This window comes from Equus caballus, chromosome 29 (genome assembly GCF_041296265.1).
Source record: "Equus caballus isolate H_3958 breed thoroughbred chromosome 29, TB-T2T, whole genome shotgun sequence".
Taxonomy (NCBI): Eukaryota; Metazoa; Chordata; class Mammalia; order Perissodactyla; family Equidae; genus Equus; species Equus caballus.
This window is the reverse complement of record NC_091712.1, coordinates 32,441,583-32,463,684: the sequence shown is the minus strand read 5'-3', so window position 1 is coordinate 32,463,684 and position 22,102 is coordinate 32,441,583. Positions and strand designations below refer to the sequence as shown.

The window sequence follows — 22,102 nt, the reverse complement described above, 5'->3', positions numbered from 1 at the left end:
GGAAACCCCTTGGGCTAATGAAAACTGAGGCTTCTCTTCCTCTTTCAGAGGCCTGTTCTTAATTTTAGATTCAGCTCATACATTCATTTCTTAAAGAGGGCTCCCCAAATTATATAAGGGTCAGGGTCCACACAGCCTGGTCCTGCCCCTGTGACTCACAGTGGATGTCATGGCAGGGAACTGAAGTCTTCTGCTCAGGGCCACTGGTAACTTTTCCGGTGAGTTGAAGGCCTCTCCCTTTCCTCTCTCCATTCAGTATCTGGTTCAGTTATGCTCTGGAAATTCTTGACACTCTTGAGCTCCAATTGAATACTCAACTGTCTACTTGTCACAGCTACTCCCATGTCCCATCAAGCCTAAAACTCTGCATGGCCTAAACCAAATTTATTTCCCTTATATCCCATGCTTTCGTTGATTAAGAAGCCTGGGAGTCATTCTAGACTCCCCTCCTGCTCTGACTGCCACCCTCTCCCCTCATATGATCGACCAATCACATCTACCTTCTAAATGTCTCTCCTCCACTTCCCCTTCTCCATCCCTATTACTGATGGCCAACCTCAAGCCCTGACCCGTTCTGGCCTACACTATTGTCCTGTGTTCCTCCAACCCACCTCCACACAGCTGTCAGATGATGCTTCTATGACCACAAAAACCTGATATGGCCACTCCGCTGCTTCAAATGCTCAGTGGCTCCTACTGCCTCAAAGACAAAACCCTCTTAGCAAAGCCTTCAGGGTTCTGTGAGCTGGCTGTTGGAATCTCATCAGCCTCCTCTCCAGCTGCCCTCCTCTCCACCTACGTTCCGGTCCCAATGGTGTTGTGTGCTTTCCCATCATGCCATGCGCTCTCCTTCACGGAGTTTTCATGCACGCTGGTCTCTCCACCTGCGTGCCTCCCCAGCCCATTTGTCCATCTGCAAAACTGCTGTTCGCCCTTTAAGACCCAGCTCCTACTTTGCAGCCTGTGAAGACTTTTCTCTCCTCCTTCACCCCAGTTGATGACTCTGTCTTTTAATTTACCTCTCCCCGCCCCGCCCCCGGACCTTTGCTGTAGCTCTTGGGAACACTGATGCAATCATCACATATCTGTCTCTCCTGGATAGCCTGGGCAGGCGTTGAGGACGCGATGTGTGCCTTATTTATCTCGGCATCTTTTGGTGTGCTGGGCGCATAACAGGTATGCGATAACGTTTTCTGAATGAATGAGTGAATGAATGAATGAATGAATAGAGACTCTGATGGCTTGGTTGGAATAGACTTGAGAATGCCAACTACTTCCTCAGAGCCCACAGAAGCATAAATTATTTTAACTAACAACTCAGTTTGAGTAGAGCCAATACCGTGAATAAATCTATCGACCTTTTAACATTTTTAATCTGTTTACCTGAAGAAGTTCAAGAAATGGCAGTAAATTCTCTTCTTCAGTGGCTGATTATCACCCCTTTGGCTTCATACTTTTCCTTATCGCGAGAATTGCTATAATTTCTCAAGTCCTTGTGATGTTTGCACTCTGCATTTTACATGTATCAAATGCTATCTCATTACCTCCTCAATCTTCATTAGCACTTCAGTTAAAGAAATAAAATAAGCCCAAATATATTAATAAATTAAACACATATAAATACTTGTTAGCATGTCTTTCAAAATGCTTAGAAGGAGAGGAGAATTCAACTGCTGGATCTTAACGAACTCTGCTGTAGATCTCAACTGTCCATGTTGGCCTTGGTCTTCCACCAACGTGGGCATCAAGAGCTTGAAACATTGTACCAGGATTTTGTTAAAGGATCTAGGAGTATTCTTGGCTCTTGCAAGCAGAAAAAAATGGCCAGGCAGGTTGAAAAGAGAGGACAGTTGATGTAAAAAAGGAAGCTGGAGTGAAGCGAGAACTCAAGAAAAAGCACAGAAACTTACAAAGGCCATAGAGAAAGAGGCAGAGGGGAAGAGGGAAGAAAGAGACAGTGCGGAGCGAGCATAGACCCTGTGACCAAGAAAAACAAAGAGGGGAAAAATGAGAACGCAGGCTCCCATTCATGTCTTGCCGCATATAAATAGATCCCAGGATGGTTTTGGAAACAGCCACACAAGAACACGCCTCGAACAGCGAGGTTCCTACTGAATTGTTCCCAAGGAAGAATCCCTCTGTCATTTGCTCAGGATCTTTCCTTAGAACTTAACTGACTGACCGATCAATTGAGTGGAAATCCTCCCCAACACGGGGCCATATTTTTTTCTATTTAATAGAGGAGCTGGCTAAGGGCAGATGTTAACTGGAGAGACTACCATAAGCTCGGATCTGTGGTGTGGATTTCAATCCTGATCACGGACAAAGAAGCTTGGAAAGCCATCTGGAATGACATATGGGCCAATATTGCTTTCTCTCTCCTAAAGCGAGCATGGTTTTGATAGACTTTTAATATGCATTTCAGGGTCTGAACGGCATACCGTCTCTCCGTTATTCTCTGCCAGAGGATCTGAATGACGGCTCTCGCCTCAGAGATATTTTTCCATTATAATTTTTCAATTTGTTCTGGTCTAAAAAACGTGTGTAAATGAAAACAGAAGATTCAAGCCCGTCGCCCCCTTCAAACATTCTGTTTTCTTCACCATGACTCTGCAAACTTGTCTCTGGTTCCCATTCTTTGTGGCAAATGACCTTATTTTTTCCAGATTTCTGATCACTTCTAATACACCATAAAACATTTCTGGATTTGCAGGAGTGGTTCTCATTCTTCTTTATTTTTTACCTCTGTTTGACCTACAATCTCTTCTTTTAGCTCCCCCCTCCAAAAAAAAAAAAAAAAAAAAAAGCAAACCTTTGGGAAAACTCAGATTAGCCTCAGGATTCAAGAAAGTTCCCTCACTTGCCTGAGTGTACAGCACTGAGGGAAATTAAGGAACAGGACAGTCCCTCCAAGTCCTTTTGCTCATCTGCTTTGGGAGAGCAGAGCCAGGCTCCTTACCTTAAATAATTATAACAGCTTAGGTTTCCTTAGTGACAGGGAGAAAAAATATTTACCCAGGGTGCTCGGACGGGATTACGGCAGTGTAATTTGTATACACTCAAATTAGCAGGGGAATGGTGAGCCCAGAGGCCTTCAGGCTGCAAGAGTAACATTTTTACTCTTCTCCGTCTGCTCCTCTCTCAGGCTGAGAGCCATGTGCCCGCAAAGGAGAGCACACCTACCTTCCTCGGCTTCACTTTATCGTGGTAGTCATACTGGAAGATTCCTTTGTAGCTCAGTCCCAGCCACCATGGTATTCCCTGCTTGTCCTAGGACATCAAAAGGAATATGGGTTAATATAGGGCTGGAGAAGATAAACAGGAACCAAGAGAGCTGTCCTGGGTCATCTGAAGACAAAGGAAAATGCAAATTCCTTGAAATGGATGGCGCCCACCTCTCTATGTTTTACCTTAACAGATATGCCCCATCATCAAGGGAAGCTCGGTTATGGGAACAGGTGACACAGAAAGTGCCCTGGGCTGGGGACCCAGCTCTGTCCCTAGCCAGCAGCACAGCCACGATCCTTTCCCTCTGTTTGAGTAAGTAGCGAATACCTTATTCTTTGTTCTAAGGCTTCAGTTTTTCAATGCTGGGCCCCTCATTCCCCACAAGGGACAATCTGAGAGATGTTGAGCATGCTAATAAAACGACCTTCTGAGCAGAGAAACTCATCGACTGTCAGAGCTAGAAGGACCCTGAAGACTATGGAAGATGACTCCTCTGAAAAATTTGTTTTTAAAGATTTTATTTTTTGAGAACAGTTTTGGGTTTGCAGCAAAACTGAGAGGAAGGTACAGAGATTTCCCAAATACCCCTGCCCCTACACCTGCACAGCCCCATTAGCCACATCCCTCACCAGAGTGGTACATTTGTTACAACTGATGAACCTACACTGACACGTCATCATCACCCAAAGTCCATGGTTTACATTAGGGTTCTCTCTTGGTGTTGTGCATTCTATGGGTTTGAACAAATGTATAACGACATGTATCCACCATTACAGTGTCACATAGAGGAGTTTCTCTGCCCTCAAAATCCTCTCTGCTCTGCCTGTTGATGCCTCTCCCACCCCCTCCCAGCTCCTGGCAACCAGTTTTGCCTTTTCCAGAAGGTCATATAGTTGGAATCATACAGAATGTAGCCTTTTCAGATTAACTTATTCCACTTAGTAAGCAGCATTTCAGACTCCTCTAATTTGAAAGACAAAGAAATCAAAGCAAAGGGCCCATCCTACTCTACTGGGGACCTGCCGTTCCCCCTGCAGGCCAATGGCAGTGTGGGGCAGGCAGATGCTCACCCACCATGTGGTACTGCTCACCTTAGAGGACAGTCAGGTGCTGGGCAGGAGTGTGTGACTCAAGCTGTCAGGCAAAGCAGCAAAAGTGAAGCCTAGACATTCCGGGGACTGACTTAGAAATACCAGGTCCCTCTATTTATTCCTTTAACAGAGACCTCTGGCCACTGGATTGTAGTTGAATCCTACATTCAAGTAGGATGACTCTGAGCCGTTAATTAAAGCTCCCAAATGCTAGGAGTAGACAGTGGGCATGTGAAGCAGCCTTTCCCTAGATTTGTCCTAACTGCCACATCTACGAAAAATCTAACACATCCCATCCTAGATGTCTTGAAAACTCAAAATTGGCTTCATGGTTTCAAATATTTATGGGGCATGACTTATTTCAAGGTAAGCACAAAGATAAAAGGCAGAAGAAATCAATTTTGAATTTTTAGAAAAGTTTCAGGGTATATAATTTCTTAAAACATCTTTTTAAAGGTATAAACCCCCTGGAAATTTCCTGTGTGTCCTGCAACAGTTTCAGAGAACAGGACAAGAGGAGCCCCAGTGCTGCTGTAACTTCAGACTGACTAGGTGAGAGTTGTCACCACACGATAAAAGATGGCATCCATGAAGCCACGAGGTCACCAAACAGTGACTCTGGATACAGTTGGTTTCGGCTTGCTTGGAGTCATGTGCTTAACTGCTAACACCTGGAGAGTCCAAGAGCCAAACACTCACGTGTATTTGGCGCTTTGAAAATCTCAACGTCTGCTTCTGGTCTCTAACAAACTGCAAAGAGCATATTTCTAAAGTTTTATTGGAAGGCAGAAAGTGTATATATCAGAGGCCACCTTTTTGTCAAGATCTAGGGTTGACAAAGAACTGGAACACAGGTTCAAGGAAGTAAAAGGCTAGACGAAGCCTCATCTCAAAGGCTCTATCCATCCGTCTACCAATCCATCTATCTCAACAGTCTAACAAGCTATGTCAATAGCCTTCCAATATCTAGAAGACTTTTGTGGGTAGCTGGAGAGGCAAATTTCTTAATCTCTACTTTAATTATGAGCAACAGAGGTGAGATCAAACCAAGGACAAACAGCAAATCAGAGGATGTAGTCCAGGAATTCCCGAATTCCTGGTTCCCATTCTTTTTTTTTTTTTTTTTTTGAAAGATTTTATTATTTCCTTTTTCTCCCCAAAGCCCCCCGATACATAGTTGTATATTCTTCGTTGTGGGTTCTTCTAGTTGTGGCATGTGGGACGCTGCCTCAGCGTGGTCTGACGAGCAGTGCCATGTCCGCGCCCAGGATTCGAACCAACGAAACACTGGGCTGCCTGCATCAGAGCACGCGAACTTAACCACTCGGCCACGGGGCCAGCCCCCCTGGTTCCCATTCTTGAATGTAGACCCCTTTGCTACACATCACCACAGAATATTTCCATAATTGAGAGTAAGATTTGCAGTTTGGGTCCTAGGAAATGCCTCTCATAATAATGTCAGGAACTATTGTTGCAACCTTATGTTTCCTTTAGGGTAACAAGATGACAAAATGAAAATGGGCTCTACAAGTCTTGCTAGCAGTGTGTTGGAAACTGGCAGACGGCACAGTGGATTCTGAGTTTCTCTTCATGAACAATCCAATTTTCTTTTGGGGAGTTGACTACCCACTGACTCCAATAGCCACTTCCCAAGGCACAGCCTTACATAGGGATAGTGTGCTTAGAAGATTCCCTTTTTCTCATACGGGATAGGAGACAGCCCAAAAGGCTAGGTCACACTCCTCATGACAGACTACAGGTTAGGCTTGAGAAGGGCAGGGATGGTTGTGATGGTTCTATGAGTTCTGCGAATGATGGTGAAGAGGCATTAAGAGCTTCCACTGGCGGGAAGAACTTGGTGGGACACGAGGGAGAATTTAACCGATGGAGGCTTTAAAAGACCTGAGCTGAGCTGCTGAGTGGGACTGGAGTCCATAACTGGGCTCCACAAATACAGTTCCAAAATTTGTTCCCATCATGGAAATGCACACCTCCAACTACTCAATTCAATTCTCAATAAATATTTACTTAGGTCTACTATGCCAGGCACCGTGCTGGGTTCTGGGAATACATAACAGAATACAACACGCAGTCTTTGCTGTCAAAAGACTGCAGTTTAGAGGAAGATACGGGCAATTCAATGCATACCAAGGACATGCAAAGTGTTGTGCAAGCTGCCATGGGTGACACAAGATGAATGAAACATGGCACATGATCTAGTCTAAAGGAATTAAAAATATAGTTGGGTGGAAACATGGCAAAAGAAATTGGTAGAAGAGCGAGAGAATCTCAGGTTGGCTGGTAGAACTGTCTTGAGTCTAGAAATGTTTTCTGCTCTTTTTGGCTGGACTTTGGGCAATGACAAACTTTTCATGTTGGGGTAAATTAAGAAAGGAGAAGGAAGGTAAGCTATCCTTTCTCATCATAGAGAGGGCACATGGGAACATCAGTATCTATTATTTCAAAGAAGAGATCCCAGTCTGGGACATGATGGATAAAATGAAACAGAATTTAGAATGGGGTCCATGTCATACTGGATCGCCATCACAATATTTAAGAAGATGGATTCTGTCTTCGTAAATGCCCATGTACTCAATTTGTCAGCCTATCATCTTAGGGCTTCTCCTCAAAAGTTGCCTCCATGGCATTTGACCACCAAGAAAAACACTGTCAATCCTGCTAAAGGTTTTTGTTCTTTACACTTCCTTGTATTTAGAGGGACTCTTCCTACTGAGACACTACAGTCCTGATCTCCCAGTGTTCTTCTGAGAATGAGAGGAAGTAAGGATTTATTGTACCCACTTCCCAGATGGGAAAGGGAGTTTTGGAAAGTACCGGAATCAAGTCTTATGTCCCTAGGGGGAAAGTTCCACTGCCCCAACTCCCCCTAGCGTGTGGTCTTCCCAACCAAGTCCTCACTCACCCCCAATCCCCAAAAATGTCTTCAGTACGATCAAAAAGAAAAGTGAGAATTTTTGTCTTGAGGGCAGAAATGGCAACCTTCACTAAATGAGTTCACCTACCTTCACGGCGTAATAGTGGACCCCGTAGGTTGGGAGAGACTCTACGATGCTCATGTAGCTGGAAAGACAACACACACACATACAAGGGTGTTATTCGGCAGAACTGGTATCATATACATATTTGTGTGTGTGTGTGTAAGAGAAAGTCCTGAGGGTGATTATTTACTTGAAAATGAAATGGAACCATCACCCCCTGGAGATGTGTCTTCCCAAGCAGAACTGAACGACACTGCCATATGCTAAACACAACCCCACGAGCACTGGGAGGGGCCACTTACTTGACGATTGCTTGACCTCTCGTCTGGCCGTTCAGTTTCTTGTAGTGCTCAATCACTCGGTCCTCACTAGAATCACAAGAAAAAGATTCTGTTATTACGGTCCCCAGGTCAACGGTCGAGCATCCTGCTATTGGAGATACTTCTTCTGAGCCCTAGCAATCTCATGAGAGGCCCCACGGAGCCAACAGCTCCTGGAAAAATGATTTGTCCTGAAGCAGCATTTCCAAACTCAGCCTAAGCGAGATGCCTTGGGCTACAGATTTCCTAAAAAAGTCTGTTTTCCAAACAGGGGACTAGCATTCTCTTTGTCTTGGACTTATAACCAGTGGAATAAGATTAGAGCCAAGGTTTTGGGGTCGGCTCTTTGTAAGAAATGATAATGTGAGAGAAGAGGACAAAACAGTGGGCAGGCATCCCAGTGGGGAGAGACACGGAACCAGGGACGGGAAGATAACAGGTTGGCCAGAGATCAGAGCGGATGCTCCGGCTGAACTCCCTCGGATCCTCCTCTCCTGAGTCCTGTCTACACAGGGCCTCGTGGGGGGAGGGCAGGTGTTGACCTCGACAGAATGCCCATGGCCTACCTACCCTGAATTAGCAGTCAGGGTTGAGGGGTTCTGAGGAGGATGGGAAAGTACTGGAATTTGGGCCTGGTTAACACAAACCACGAGGCAATAAAAGGCCCAGATGAGCACTGGGAAACAACAAGCCAGCTACCAGAGATGAGATAGGAACTCAGTTTATCTTCTGAAATCTTAGCTCTCAAACAAGAAGAGATGAGCTCGGGCCTTGCAGGACAATGGCAAGCCAACCTGTTCTTTGACAGGGCCGAGGGCACAAAGGGCCTCTCTGGAAGGGACTCTGTGCCCAGTGAGGTGGGAACTGGGGCTGCTCCCACTGCTGCCTTCGGAAGCACATAGCCAACCTTGGGAATCACCGGCGAAGCACATCCCACCTGCTGAGGAGTCGAGTCCAAAAGCTTTGGCCTCCATGACCTCACCACACCGCCTTGGAACCTTACTTCTCATTCTCTGCCTCACCCTTCCTCGCCACAGGCCAGCGGACTCCACCATGGAGGAGATCCTAGAGAGGAACCTCGAGACCTCTTGGAGGATCTTTACTCTCCATTATCAATTTCTTATCACGGAATTGCTCTGAAGCCTTCTTTCGCCCACTTTTTCTTTTCTAGCTAGGTCATTTCTGAGGGCAACACATTTTATCTGTTCACTACCTACTATCTGGAGGTAATTTATTGATCTTCCAATTACTACCTTAATCTTCAAGGACTAGCTCTTCATTTTAGTATTCTCATATTTAGTGCATGTAAGACCATCTGACTTTTCACAACAGAGTGTCTTTGTAAATACCCAGGATGGGGACTGGCCTTTCTCTAGTCAGAGAGTTATTTCTGTGGGGTCTGGGCACCCTCTGTTCAGAAAGAGGCAGATGCAGCCATGTTTTGCCTTGGCTCCCACACAACCTTGGGCGTTCTACTTCAAGTGTGATAAAGCTCTCTCCTCACAGAATTCTCCAGAAGCATCTCCTCAGGGTAGACCCCAGCCTCACCAGACCTTCAGAGCTGTGTCAGGACTTTCTGGGGTTGCTCTTCCAGCTTCCTCTCCACCCACCCACTGAATCGACAGCTGTGTTGGCGGGCTTCCTACCACATGATCAAGCATTTGTGAGGTTAACTCCTAAAGCCAGGGTCAAGTGGAGATACGAGCCTATGTCCTCTGTGGCTCTGGGAGAGAGGCTCCCTGCGCTGAGGTGGGGAGATGAAAATCAGTACAGTGCTGTGGCTGTGAGCACAAGTAAGGCTCAGGGAAAACACCAACGCGAGTCAGAAGCACTGTCAGGCAGCTGTTAACCCACTAAAGGGCCTGACCACGGGGTCCCACAGTGTGTGACAGCTGCAGGAAGCTGCCATCCCCCACCTCGCCCTGCCTCCCCTGCTGTCTGAGAGCATCTGTGGAGCCGCAGACTCGACCCTCTCCTTCCTCAGCTTTTCCCACTTATTCGCCCCCATTGAAACACCGCGGGCCCACCATGTGATACACACGCCATGCTGACAGAAGCCTCTCTGTCCCCTGCCCTACTCCTCCCCTGGAATTTACAGATGGCTCACATGCACCAAGCTTTGCAGACAGTTTGCCAACTACCTCAGATCTGTGGTTGGGACTTGGTGGAATAACTATCAGAAACCCAGGAACCAGGGTAAACGGAATCCCAAAACACCATTTGGAGGCCACAGTGCTACATGAACGAAAAAGACAAATGACTAACGCTGATTAGGCTAAGTTAAATCATCTCACTGCAGACGAGGGGCCCAGGGAAGCAGTGGGTGACGGAAGAGGGCATGAGGTGATGGCGACACAGTTCCTTGTCTTGGAGGGGCCATATTGGCCTGCAGTGAGTGGTCAGCGATTTCGGAGGAAATGAAGATGTCCCCGCATGCCCCAGACGGGTGGTAGGGGTGGTCCAGCATTCACAAGCTAGGCCCTCGGGAGAATCCAGGTCAGGGCCCTGATCCTGCCATGTTCTGTGGCCCTGGGCACACAATTCTAACTTTCTCTCTCAGATGCCTCCCCAGTAAGGAAATCACATGGTGTGAGAAGTCCAAGCTTGTTCAACGCTTGGAGAGAATTAGCACAAAGGATTACTGCACGATTACTCAGCATTATGATGCAAGTCTGACTACTTCCTAATTGTATCCTGTGACTTTTTACTTCCTCTCTTAATTACAGTCTGAATTCGGTTGCTGTAGTTAATCCCATTTTACAGATGGGAAATCGAGGAGGCAGGGAAGTCACTCGAGCTTCCTGCACTGTCATTACTCCACAGTTCAGAGACTTGGTGGGGATTCTAAAACCCACTGCTTTGCTCACTGGGCTGTAATGCCTTCCCTGACTAGTGTGGATGGGCTCCCTATGGCTTATGTTGGCCCGAAGATCGTCTGTCGCGTCTGTGAAAGCCAGCAAGAGCAGGAGAGCCCAGAACAACGGAGAATACGCATCCTTCCCTCAAGAATGAGCAGGGTAATCTGAGACTGTGGGCAACTTCATTGAGACAGTGATGTGAGGACTGAGGAAAGGTCTCTCCCAACAATAAAGGGTCCTGGTTAATCTTGCAGATGAGTGACGATGCTCCGGCAGAGAGGGAAAGCTGGGAACAAGCTTGGGCTGCCAGCTCCATCTCCAGTCTACATGTATTTGAAACACAAATGGCATTTATCCCTTTCCTGACATCTTTATTTTTAAAAAAGCCAAATAAGTAAGTTGGAACAGTAAAGCCAGCCACAACTAGCCAACCATAATAAGACAAGGTGAAAAGGCCTGTTTCTTGGTTTTTTTTTAGCAATGCTTCATCAGGATGCTTTTTAGCTACTGGCTTGTTTGTATATAAGCTGGGCTGTGGCACCTGAGGGTACCTGCTTCAAAAATGTCCCTCCCTCGGTCCTGCCATCCTCTCGGTACATTTAGACAGTGGTGTGGGAACCTATGGGTCTAAATGAGGCCCAGAGAAAGTGCTGGTTTGATCCCAGAGATGGAGGTATGTTCTGGCAAGATAGCTACAGATGTGGATGAAGACAAAGACCTTTACACTGACCAAAGAGAAAGTATGAGCATGAAGGAAGGAATTTCTCTATTAGTAATAACATGTGAGCGCAGAGCAGACTGTGGAGATAATGAAAGAAAAATCCAGAGGGGCAGAGAGAGAGAAGGAGTTCATAACTCTGAAATGAGCACAGACCGTAACAAATGTTTGGAAACAAATGAATGGAAGGGCTAATTGAGGAATGGATTAGGCTAAAACCAACTCTGACTCAGGCAACCCGCCACCATTACAGCCCACTGGCAAATACGTCCCCTTCCTGCAGGAAGCACTGGCTCTAGAGAGATATTCTTTGTTCTCTAGCTCACCACTGGTTTCCTGAACGCGAGCTGGAGGATCTAGAACATAAGGCCCATGGGAACATAAGGAATTGGGGCGAGAGCAACAGAGTTCCATGAACAAGAGAACAGGAATGTCATATGCTGGTGTTCATACGTGCAGCCCGCCAGGCTGGAAGTTTGGAAGCCCACATATGCAGAGTCCCTGAGGCTTAAGAGATTTTGTTCTTTGGGAGCAGATTATAATTCTACAAAGCCACTATTGTATCCACATCTATGTTACGGAAGGAAGAATGGCAAGAAACAGTTCAGAGAGATGGACTCGGGGACACCAGCACACAGAAATGGGCTGTCGGCATCAGGACCCTCCTTTCTCATTTCCAATCCAGCTGCCCATCATTTGGTCTCTAGGGGAGAAATGTGCCCGAGTTTAATCCTGCTAATGCCTCTGCATCAAGCCACGCCCTTTCCCAGCTACAGGAATCTCTTTAAGCACCTGAACAAGTAGTTTGCTGCCTGGAAAAGTGTCCAGACAAGAAGAGATGTTAGTAACCCGTAAATTTCATAAAGCTTATTGCTGAAGTGCCTAAAAGAGTCTCATGTTGTACTTTAGGTGGATTGACTTGTTCTGAGAATTTTGTTTTATTTTTTACAAAAGCAGTCATGATGCTTTTTGTTAAGGACTCAGACGGCCTATGAGGGAAGCAGCCTCGTGCTTTTCAGAGGACAGCGGTCAAGGCTGGCGAGCCCTGCAGGATTTCAACACAGTACCCAGGAATGCAGGGTCCGCTCCATTGTGACCAAAACCACAATCTGGGAACCTTTCAAACGCCTGATTCATAAAGAATCAGTAATTTAGGGCCCGACAGATGAACTGTGGCATCATGTTACATGGCAGCTAAATCAGGAGATACGAAACACTGTGGGAAAATAAAAGAACCAGTCTCTCTCCTGCCAAGAAAAAAAACCCTGTCGTTCTTCCCCATCTCAAAACCTCACACGTCCCGTCATCAAATGACAAGGATTCCAAAAGGAAACTCTAACAGCTCATGAAAGGATCTCCAAGGAGGCCAAGCTTCCATAGGGAAATTTTAGGAGGTGTTGTTTTCTTTTTTTAAAAAAGAAAGAAAACAGAAAAAGGAGCGATCGCACATATACCGCATCATTGAAATAAATGCAGAACACAGTTTCAGGAAGAGCCAAGCCACTTCGGACAATCTGGAGTCGCTCTCCAATTGGGGTCCAGGCTGACCCCGAAGTAGCTGCAGGGATGGACTCAGTCGCCCCGCGCCCCACATCCCCCAGGAGGGCCCACTCCTGGAGAGGATGCTTAGGCGTGCAGAGAGGAGCGCTGGCTTACCAGTAGGCTAGAGACGGATGCTCCTTCAGTGCTTGGGTGGGAAGTGCTGGCAGCTTCTTCAAGTCGCTCCTCACCACTTCATTGCTGCAAGAGAGGAAGAGGGACAGAGAGAATGCTAGGAGACTCGCTCACCTCTGAGAAAACCACCGCCCTGTGCCACAGGACCCGACACGGCTGCCCCTGGGAGACCCCACATCTCTTCCCTTTTCATGGAAAGCAGTGGGAGGAAGGGGTGCTTTCTTTTCATTTATTCATTTAATATAGAGGAAAAACAACACTCAACATGCACAGCCCAGCGGCCTTCCTTTGTGGCACTGAGAGCGCTCACAGATGGCTGTGGATCCTCTGTAAACCCTGGACACAGAGGGCAGCACAGACCCAGTGCCCCCGAGCAGCATGGATCTGTGTGGAGAAGGGTCACCAGCGGCCCAGTGGGGGAGGATCCTACGGTGCTCCTCTGGGCCCTCCGTGGGCTCAGAGGAGCTCCAGGAATGGGCGACCTGACTGCTGTCTCCTTGAGGGCCGTTTGCCTCCCTCACCAAACACAACATCAGTTTTCCGTGCTTGGACTGACCACACCCTGGAAACTGTTCTCCGAAAGATGACAAATAAATAACTTTTGCTTTGACAAGGCCCAGAAATGACTTGGAAGGTGTGAAGTGGGTGATCGGGTACTAGTAGGAGGTTTTGTGTCTCTGGTCTTGGGACCAGAAATTCTTTTTCCCACCGACTTGCACATTCTCAGGTTTGGGAGTGACTTTCAACTCCCCCAGTTAAGCCAGTGGTCTTCAGACGCTTGCCTCCCCTCTGGGCCAGGACATCTGGGTGTCTGCACCCACTCTCTACCTCCAGTGGCAATTAGTGGCATCCACGTTGGGATGCTTCTGGAATTTAATGGGGTCGCCCTGCACTCCTGGTCCACCAAAGCACCTCACAGCCCCTGCTGGGGTAACAGAGGCTTACTCCACGTAGCCTGCCTTTGACCTACAGTTCTGACCTACACTGTGGTGGCAGCTTCTGTGCTGCTCGTACAAGGCAAGGCAAACATTGGCCCCGGGGACCTTGGGACAGTAACATCTAAAAAGCAATGAGACAGAGCTTAGTAAGTAAATGTGAAGGAAGGAAGGAACACCACAGTCACAGACGGGGATCTCCTGAGGCATCTGACTGGCAAACATCCCAACACCCACCCTGCCACCTGGAGGATGTGCCCTTCCGTGAGCACCCACCCAAGCCAGAATGGCTTCTACAGCAAAGCAATCAGAAGCTACCCTTTGGGTTCCAAGTGCCACTGGGCAACACCATTCCAACACTTTAAGTTCATTTATATGGTGACAAAGAAACATGTGGATGTTGGGTGGTGACATTCTAGCTGCTCCCAGAAAGGGCATTTTTCAAGTGGACTAAGAAATAGTGACTGAGGTTTATGAATCATGGCTGTGAACAACCAATCAGAAGGAAAATATCAACTTGCTACTTTTGGAATCAATAAATTCAAACACTTAATCTATTATCATCTAAGCGGTAAGGCAAGGATTTACCAATTAATAAGGAATAAGCTGAAGGTATTTATGGAGCCCCTGCTATAGGGAAAGTCATCTAGGGGATACAAAAAAAGGATGAGCCATAGTCCTCATCCAAAAGGTGCTCACAATTGAGTGGGGAAGGTGAGAGGTGCAAATAAAAAGATAACCATCCATATGGGCGGTGTTTGATCATGTCAATTCAAACAACAAACCGAAAAATTCAGAGGCCAGAAAGGCCACTGTGGGCTCTGGTGTAAGAGCAGACTTGCGGGCAGGGTCTGCATGGAAAAAAGGATAACAATATCATTTTTCCCCTCAGTGGAATACAGCAGAGTATGGAGGCCAGATACTTTGAACCAAAGAGATCAGCTGCAACAGGTGGGATGTATGGGGCAATAGGGCCAAAAGGGAGACGAGGCACAGAATGTTGAGGACCTTCAGTGCTGGGCTGATAGAGTTCCAATTTATCCAGGAGGCAGTGGTCAGCCACTGGACGTTTTCAAACAAGTACACTCCTGGTGTTTAGGAAAATTCAATTCCCAAGTAGGGTTTGGAATTTTTACTCGCATGCTATTAAAACAGAGTTTAAGCAAACACTGAGTTCACCAAAAGCTCAAGAGCCCGCAGGGATGCATTTCTGGATCTTATCTCTCCTGTTTGACCATTAGCTCCCTGAGAACAGGGAGTCCATTCATTGATTCATCAGCCCCCAGAGTGGCACCTTAAATATGGAAAGGCATTTTTATGGGATGGACTTTTATTGGCTGAAACTGTCAGAAAGGCAATTAGGAGCTCCTTTATTGAGCGGAGCTTGAGTCGGGGTTACTCACACCCTTCACATCTAAAGCATATTTGGGGAAGGAAGGAGCTAAGAGGAAGGGATCGTCTTACCACCAAACACTGGTTTGTTGGCAAACAAGTTTCTGTGATGACAGTCACAGGTTTGACTTCCTTGCTAGGGCTCCCAGTAGGTACTCTAGCTCAACTCCCAAGCAAAGTTACACAGACAAATAGAACAAGAAATCACCAAGGCGTGAAGCCCATCCAAATCCATTACATTCTGGAAGGGATCCATGGCTCTTAATCGTTCCCACAGGACAATGATGTAGAAATGTTCTATTTGCTTTTCTGCTGTCTGTAAACATCTGTGATAACTTCGAGGTGGCCAGCCCCATCCAATGATCTCACCAGACTCCGTGGCTGTAAATTAGAAAGCTGTCATAATTGGAGACCTGGTCACCCCATCTCCAGAGACTTGTGACGCGATCACCTAATGAAGGTGCTAGACGTTCCCAGGTTCCTCTCTCAGGGCTCCACTCGGACATTTCCCCCAGAGTTCAGTGCATCTGATAAATGCCAACTTATAAAATACCCTAAAGCCATTCACATTCTAACAGGGGTTTCTTTTCTTTAGTAAAAGAAGAAAGGTCTCTTAGAGTGTCAGTTGCTAAACTAAGAATAAAACTCAAAGTCTTCTTATTTTTAATATTAACCAGATATTACTCAAAACTCTTAGGTAGTTATTAATGTTGCCGCTAAAAAAGTGGTATCTCACTGCTGTGTTGGTCTTTGATGTAGGGGAATTTTTTGAGAATATGTGTCTCTCTTCTGCCTGTACTGCTCATAAAGCATGAGAAGTTGGAACGATCCAGTGTGAGAAACAGATTTCTAGCAATACATCAAAGAGGGCATGTGCCACAAATAAGCAGCAACAACAAATTTAGCCAAGACACCATACAGTGAAGAAAGCAAAAATTCAATTTGACAGGATTAGCACAATCCACAATGTGCTTGTTTTCCTTTAAAAAAACGACAAAATGGTTTTCCAGGAGATTCCCCTCGGGTCAAATGAGATGTCCATAATTTGCAGGAGAAACCAGGGGCAAATGGAAGACTCTTAGTGTGGAAGAATTCTTGCCAAAACCAGTGTTTTGATGCGCATGGGCGCTAAGACAATAGAGCAATAAACCCAGAAAGAGAGACTAGTGTAACAGAAAGGACTAACCCGAAATTCAGAACCGGTAATATGATGCTAGTGTCATACCAATTCCTCCGGATTTTATGAGCCTATCACGAAGGTAGAGATCTCCAGGGAGAGAGATTTCATAAGTAAAACAGAGTATTACAGGTCCTCATTATCCATAATTCCAACATCCAAAAAGCTCTAAGAAACAAATGCTTCTTAACCCACCAGGTGGCAAACCTAAGCTTTTTACACGAGGCAATGTTCGACCTTTCTCTCTTCATGTGAAGATCCATGTCCTGGTGCAGGAGCATTAACACACTGGAAGCCCGCTGCTGCCCCAGACCTGCTCAGAGTGTGAAGGAACCCCCTGAACCACCCATCTAAAACCTACAAAGTTCTGAATTTGGAAACACTGCGACCTTAAAGTTTCAGAGATGCACTGTGGATCTGTATGACTTTATTCAATGGTACAGTGAATCTAAAACTCCGAGACAGAAGAATAAGGGAAGATGCAGATTTTTTTCTTCTTTGCTGATCTTTACAAACCCCGCAGGGAACAATTTCTCTCCTTCCCGTCCTTCTTCCTTCCATCCTCCCGCTGCTTTCTTTGTGAACCAAGTTAAAGTTCAGGTTACAGCAAAGAAAATGAGAGCATTTGCCCGTCTCCTCCCTGTCATATACTTTCTTTCCAGGTTTGCAAACCTGGTGGCTGAGGATGTCGTCTGTCATGTGCAAAAAGGGAAGCAAGTGGGGACCCTCTGAGATTTTTCCAGCATGGGATTCTGGATTCTGGGCATGTGTCATGGATAAATATGCCACACTAACTTACCATCTGTACGGAGGGGCAAACTTAGAAACATTTATAAATTATGTGCCTTCATTTCTGATGCTAGTTGCTAATTTATCTAAGTAAAGATTTTTTTCTTAATGAGTGAGTTTGGTTTCTTAGCATGACAAGTTTTGTGAATTTCTAACAGTTGTAAACTTCTAAAATTCAAAGCAAGTTAAAAAGATTTTGTAAGCCTACAATTTAAGGCAATAATTGTACTCAAAGAACACAAGAAGCAGCAACTGATTAATCTTATACAACACCCCCTTTTAGAGTGGCAATCTTAATGCCGAGAAACTGACATGGTATCATGGCCATAAACCTTTTTGTTATTCACAAGGCCAACTCAAAATATGATACTGATAATAGATAAACGCTTAACAAAGGAGACAAGATGTCATAACACAAAATTTTCTTCTTACTTTATCGCTAAACAATTCCCATAGGATTTGAAGAACATCATCCTGAAAAACACCCTATCTGAACACTTTTCTATCCTTGGAAAATGTGAATTACACACTTGAAAAGCTCAGGAAAATGGACTTTTGTGTACAAAAACAAAGCTTTCTCTAACAATTTATAACTTTTCCACTTGAACATTTCGTTCAAATTTTCTTAGATTCTGTTCCTTTCAAAAGGTCTTGCTGGTGTGAAAGATTCCAGCTGCTTTGCCCTCAAAGTCCTTTTTTAAATCACAGGAAAACATCACACACCCCTCCTTTTTTTTGGATAAAACAATAAATGAGATTTATACAAATTTGCATTCTTCCCACAAAAACTCTTCTTTGGGCCAATAGCTGTGTTTTAGGCTTAACGGATGACTTTTTTCTAGGAGATTTCCAATAGGAAAATGTGCACGTTTGGGTATTAAAGATATTCTGACGGTTATGTAAGTTGTAGTCCAAATGTTGACTATTCCAAACACAACTGTCTGAATATTTTTTACTCATTATCTCAAAATCTCAGCAAATCTATTACTCTTACTATATGATCAAAGCCAGCTGTTTGCTTTCAAGAGGCCCATTAAAAATTGTAGGAAAATGTACCCTAAATGATCAAATGCTCTAATAATGACTTAAAACTGAGATCGCTTTGAGTTGCAGTAGTAAAGACCCTTATGTGAGTGTGAAGCAATGACATTAGTAGACTCTGAATCGTGATTTACAGACAGCTGCCTCCGAATAATCAACTTTCAACACTGTCTATTAGCTTGGCAAACAAATAACATTGTCATCTTTTTAAAGATAGCAATCTATACAAATGTTTATGCTCCTAAAAAAGCCTTTTCGAAGAAAATTAGCTCTTTGTCTTCTTTTCCTGTTGACCTTTTAAAATTCTTCCTTTAACACATGACTGCCTAAAAGACATCGTCTAGGCTGAGAAAAAAGGCCCATAAACCTGAATTTTCAGATACCAGTAAGCCAAGTTCCATTGACGGTAATTCACAAATGCTCTTTCCAAAGGCAGAACCAATTTCAAACAAAGAACAAAAAATCAAGAGGGTCCTTTTTATTTGGTCACAGAAATTTCGTTTTATCTTTCCAGACTAGTGAACACATGGTCCCACGGTTTCAAGAAGATAAAATATTAAAAGGCTTTTGGTTTTTCTTGGCTTTTAACTGCTCTCCCAGAGACCTAAGAATGCGCAGTCTGTGGAGCTTAAAAGGAATTTTTCAGCACAAATAAATATGTACCCCAACTCCTCTTCTAAAATGGAGGCGAAAATTGATTTCCCTTGTTAATGAAGAACCACTATTTGTTTCTACGGATTGAGTAATGTGTTCTATTTCTAAAAGCATTATTATTACTATTATTATTATTATTTTGAGGAAGATTAGCCCTGAGCTGACATCTGCCAATCCTCCTCTTTTTGCTGAGGAAGACTGGCCCTGAGCTAACATCCATGCCCATCTTCCTCTACTTTATATGTGGGACGCCTACCACAGCATGGCTTACCAAGCGGGGCCATGACCGCACCTGGGATGCAAATCGGCGAACCCCGGGCCGCCGAAGCGGAACATGCAAACTGCTGCGCCACTGGGCCGGCCCCCCTTATTATTACTATTTTTAAGAAACAGAATTAGAAACCTGCAGGTTGATAAACCAGAGACAAAGTAGGCTTTCTTACCGGCCAGTGAACTCTGATAAGCTGATACTCTCTCACGTGGACCAGCATTTAACTTGGGAGAGACACCATATAAAGTGACCCCCAAGTATTCAATCACAACCTCCCTTCTTTTTCTTTGGTCCCTGTGTTTATTTGGAGGAGAGACCATGCAGACGCAGGGTGGCCCCCACTTTCTCATAAGCACACAACACTCTCTGCAAAACAGGTAAGCAAACTGCGGCCCAGGCATCTTTACACGGAATTTCCTTAATTTCGGCCTTTTACAGGTGCTATTTGCTTACTGGTCCTCAGAAATCTCATGCTGGTAGAATCCCATTTTAATGATTAGCATCGGTACATCCGGTCTTCTGTGACAAAGATATTTCCAGGTCCCAACAGATGGTCCAGAGGAACAGAGTTCTACTGATCTGGTTTCAATAAATCTTGTTAGCAAAAAATTCTATGTAACAGACGTTTTTTACTAGTCCCTGTTAACGTACGGATGATGCTTTCTATCAAAGGTGGTGTGATTTAGGCATTTATTTGTGCTGTTCAGCATAAAGTATTTTTTAATCAATTCACCGATTTAGCAAAATGTTGCTTAAAATCTTTCTTTTTCCATTTTTTTGGTTGTACATTTTCAGAAGGGCTGACAGAAAGTAAAAAGGGAGGTGATTCTCAATATCAGAAGATGAAGATTGGCCACTAGGGTTTTTAGTTAACGTCTCTTTAGGGAAAAAAACCAAAAAATCAAGTTCTTGTAAGTAATACCTTGCTTAGCACAGTATAGCAATAAATCTTCCCTTAAATTAAATTAGAATGTAACTCTACCATCTGAATGTCCTGTTCAGTTGATTAAATGAGGTATTCCCTGCATTGACCTTTTAAGGAAGAGAATATTATTTTTCCTCAATAACCCAAGGTTTAAAAAAAATTTTTTTATCGGAAATATCAATGCTTAGTACTCAAACCACTGCAGTATGATAAATAAAGTATGTCTTAATCACAGAAAATGTGTTAGTTGACTAAAGTTCAGCAGTGATGACCAAATCAGGACTTTTTGTTTTTAAACTGTGTTGACCCTTCTCGACCTAATATTTGCCCATATCGTTGCCAGCGTTAACAGTTCTTAGGCTGTTTAATTGTTTTTAAACAGACGTGCCAACTCTAGTGATTTCTTGAGTCTTGATGGGCATTCCTTTCTTTACATACATATACACCAGGAAATGAAATACCATGACTCCACACTGTGCTAAGGAAAATAATACAAGCGAGAAAATGTTATTTTTAGATAAGACTATTTCCTAAACTGTTCACGCTATCTTACAAATTTGTCCACCATATGCTAAAATATGAACATGGGTGGCCTATTTTTCTTCCTATCATGGACAATACGTCTTTTCTATCTATCCCTCTGTCATTTTCTTTCAGCAACGTTGAATGCAACATTTCATTATAAAGTTCAATAGGACAAGGAAGTGAGCATTTCCGTTAACTGGAAAGAAAAGGGAATTACATAAGAATAAACTTTCAGGGGTCTGCTGAGCCACAAGACAGGCCAAAAGAAGAAACAGAACAGCCTGTGAGCTTCTTGAGAAAGAGCAGTTCTGATTCTGGGTGATCCTGACATAGTTCTCTTTCTAGTCAAGTGTATCAGCATTTTGACTTCTCCCTTTTGTAAAAATAACCCTTTTCTCCTTCTTGTACTTCAAGGAAATTGCTCCCATAATTTGTAGATTTTTAATACTCATTCCGCATAAATGTAATCTGTATATATACTCACTGAAATATTAATACACAGGATAATAGCATCCCGGGCAAAATGGTGTTTTAGGAATTTATAGACTCAGGACCTTCAGGTTATGAAAGAGTTACTTTGCCTTTCGTGGGCAACCATTAGTTTAAAAGGTTATTTGATCCTCTAGATTCTAGAATATCTTAGAATTAAGCCCTGGACCATGTGTTATACAAAAGCCTTCCCTAGTATTCTGTGTGTTCTAAGCTAACATCTCATTTTATTAATGTTGTTCAGGAGAACGTATTATATTTACAGGGTATGTATTCAAGTCAAAGGTATTCGGTTAAATACAACTTAAGGTTGTACAGTCATGCATTAATTATTACTACAGCAAAAACAACCTTCTATAATACTAAATGATGAGAATGGGACATCTAAAATGCCTAACGTTCAGCCACCAAACCAAATGCTGTCAACTTCCATGTTTTGGGGATTTTCCTGGATGTAGATGGGAAAAGGTACAAATGAGGAATTTAGAATTACTTCTCTTCTTCCAAAACTACAGGCCATTCAAGCATACTATGCTCTCTGGACCTCTGAAGAGAGTTTTACTAACCATGGGCCTGCTACAGACAAGGGGTGTTTATCAGGAAATCTCACGTAATAGATCACCTCCACCTTTGGAGATGTGAGTTTTACACTAGGAGATAAACTGACCTTTTGGATAAGGTGTCTGACCTGTCCCCTGCTGAGAGCTATTTCTCTCCCCAGACAGCTGCTGATACAAACAAACTGGGAGGCAGGACTTTGACAAATGAAGCTCAACCACAATCCTTTGTTTCCCTGAAGGCAAAAAGCTGGCATTCCACAAGCTCATTAGGGGGCCATGAATTACTGCGAGGCCAGGCCTGCACTTCCTCCTCCCTGGCAATCCCTGTGGCCGCACGTTCCCATGATCTGCGGGGCCAGATTATGCCGTCCACAGTTCACATTCCATGCTGTCAGGGTACTCTAAAAAATACATAATATTTACAGCAGAGTTCAAAGCCAGCAGAAGAACTGGGAG

At 44.5% G+C, this 22,102-nt stretch overlaps 1 protein-coding gene across 29 annotated transcripts in view; it reads right to left on the bottom strand.

Annotated features, from left to right (window-relative positions):
- FRMD4A (FERM domain containing 4A) overlaps window positions 1–22,102 on the bottom strand; it is a 589,108-nt gene that overhangs the window by 88,359 nt on the left and 478,647 nt on the right. For all 29 annotated transcript variants that reach the window (XM_070255327.1, XM_070255323.1, XM_070255306.1 and 26 more), the window contains 4 exons: window positions 12,871–12,954; window positions 7,621–7,686; window positions 7,343–7,400; window positions 3,184–3,270 (listed from right to left, as the gene is read on the bottom strand). In XM_070255327.1, coding sequence (XP_070111428.1) covers window positions 3,184–3,270; window positions 7,343–7,400; window positions 7,621–7,686; window positions 12,871–12,954 — 295 coding nt within the window. The remainder of the gene's footprint in view (window positions 1–3,183; window positions 3,271–7,342; window positions 7,401–7,620; window positions 7,687–12,870; window positions 12,955–22,102) is intronic.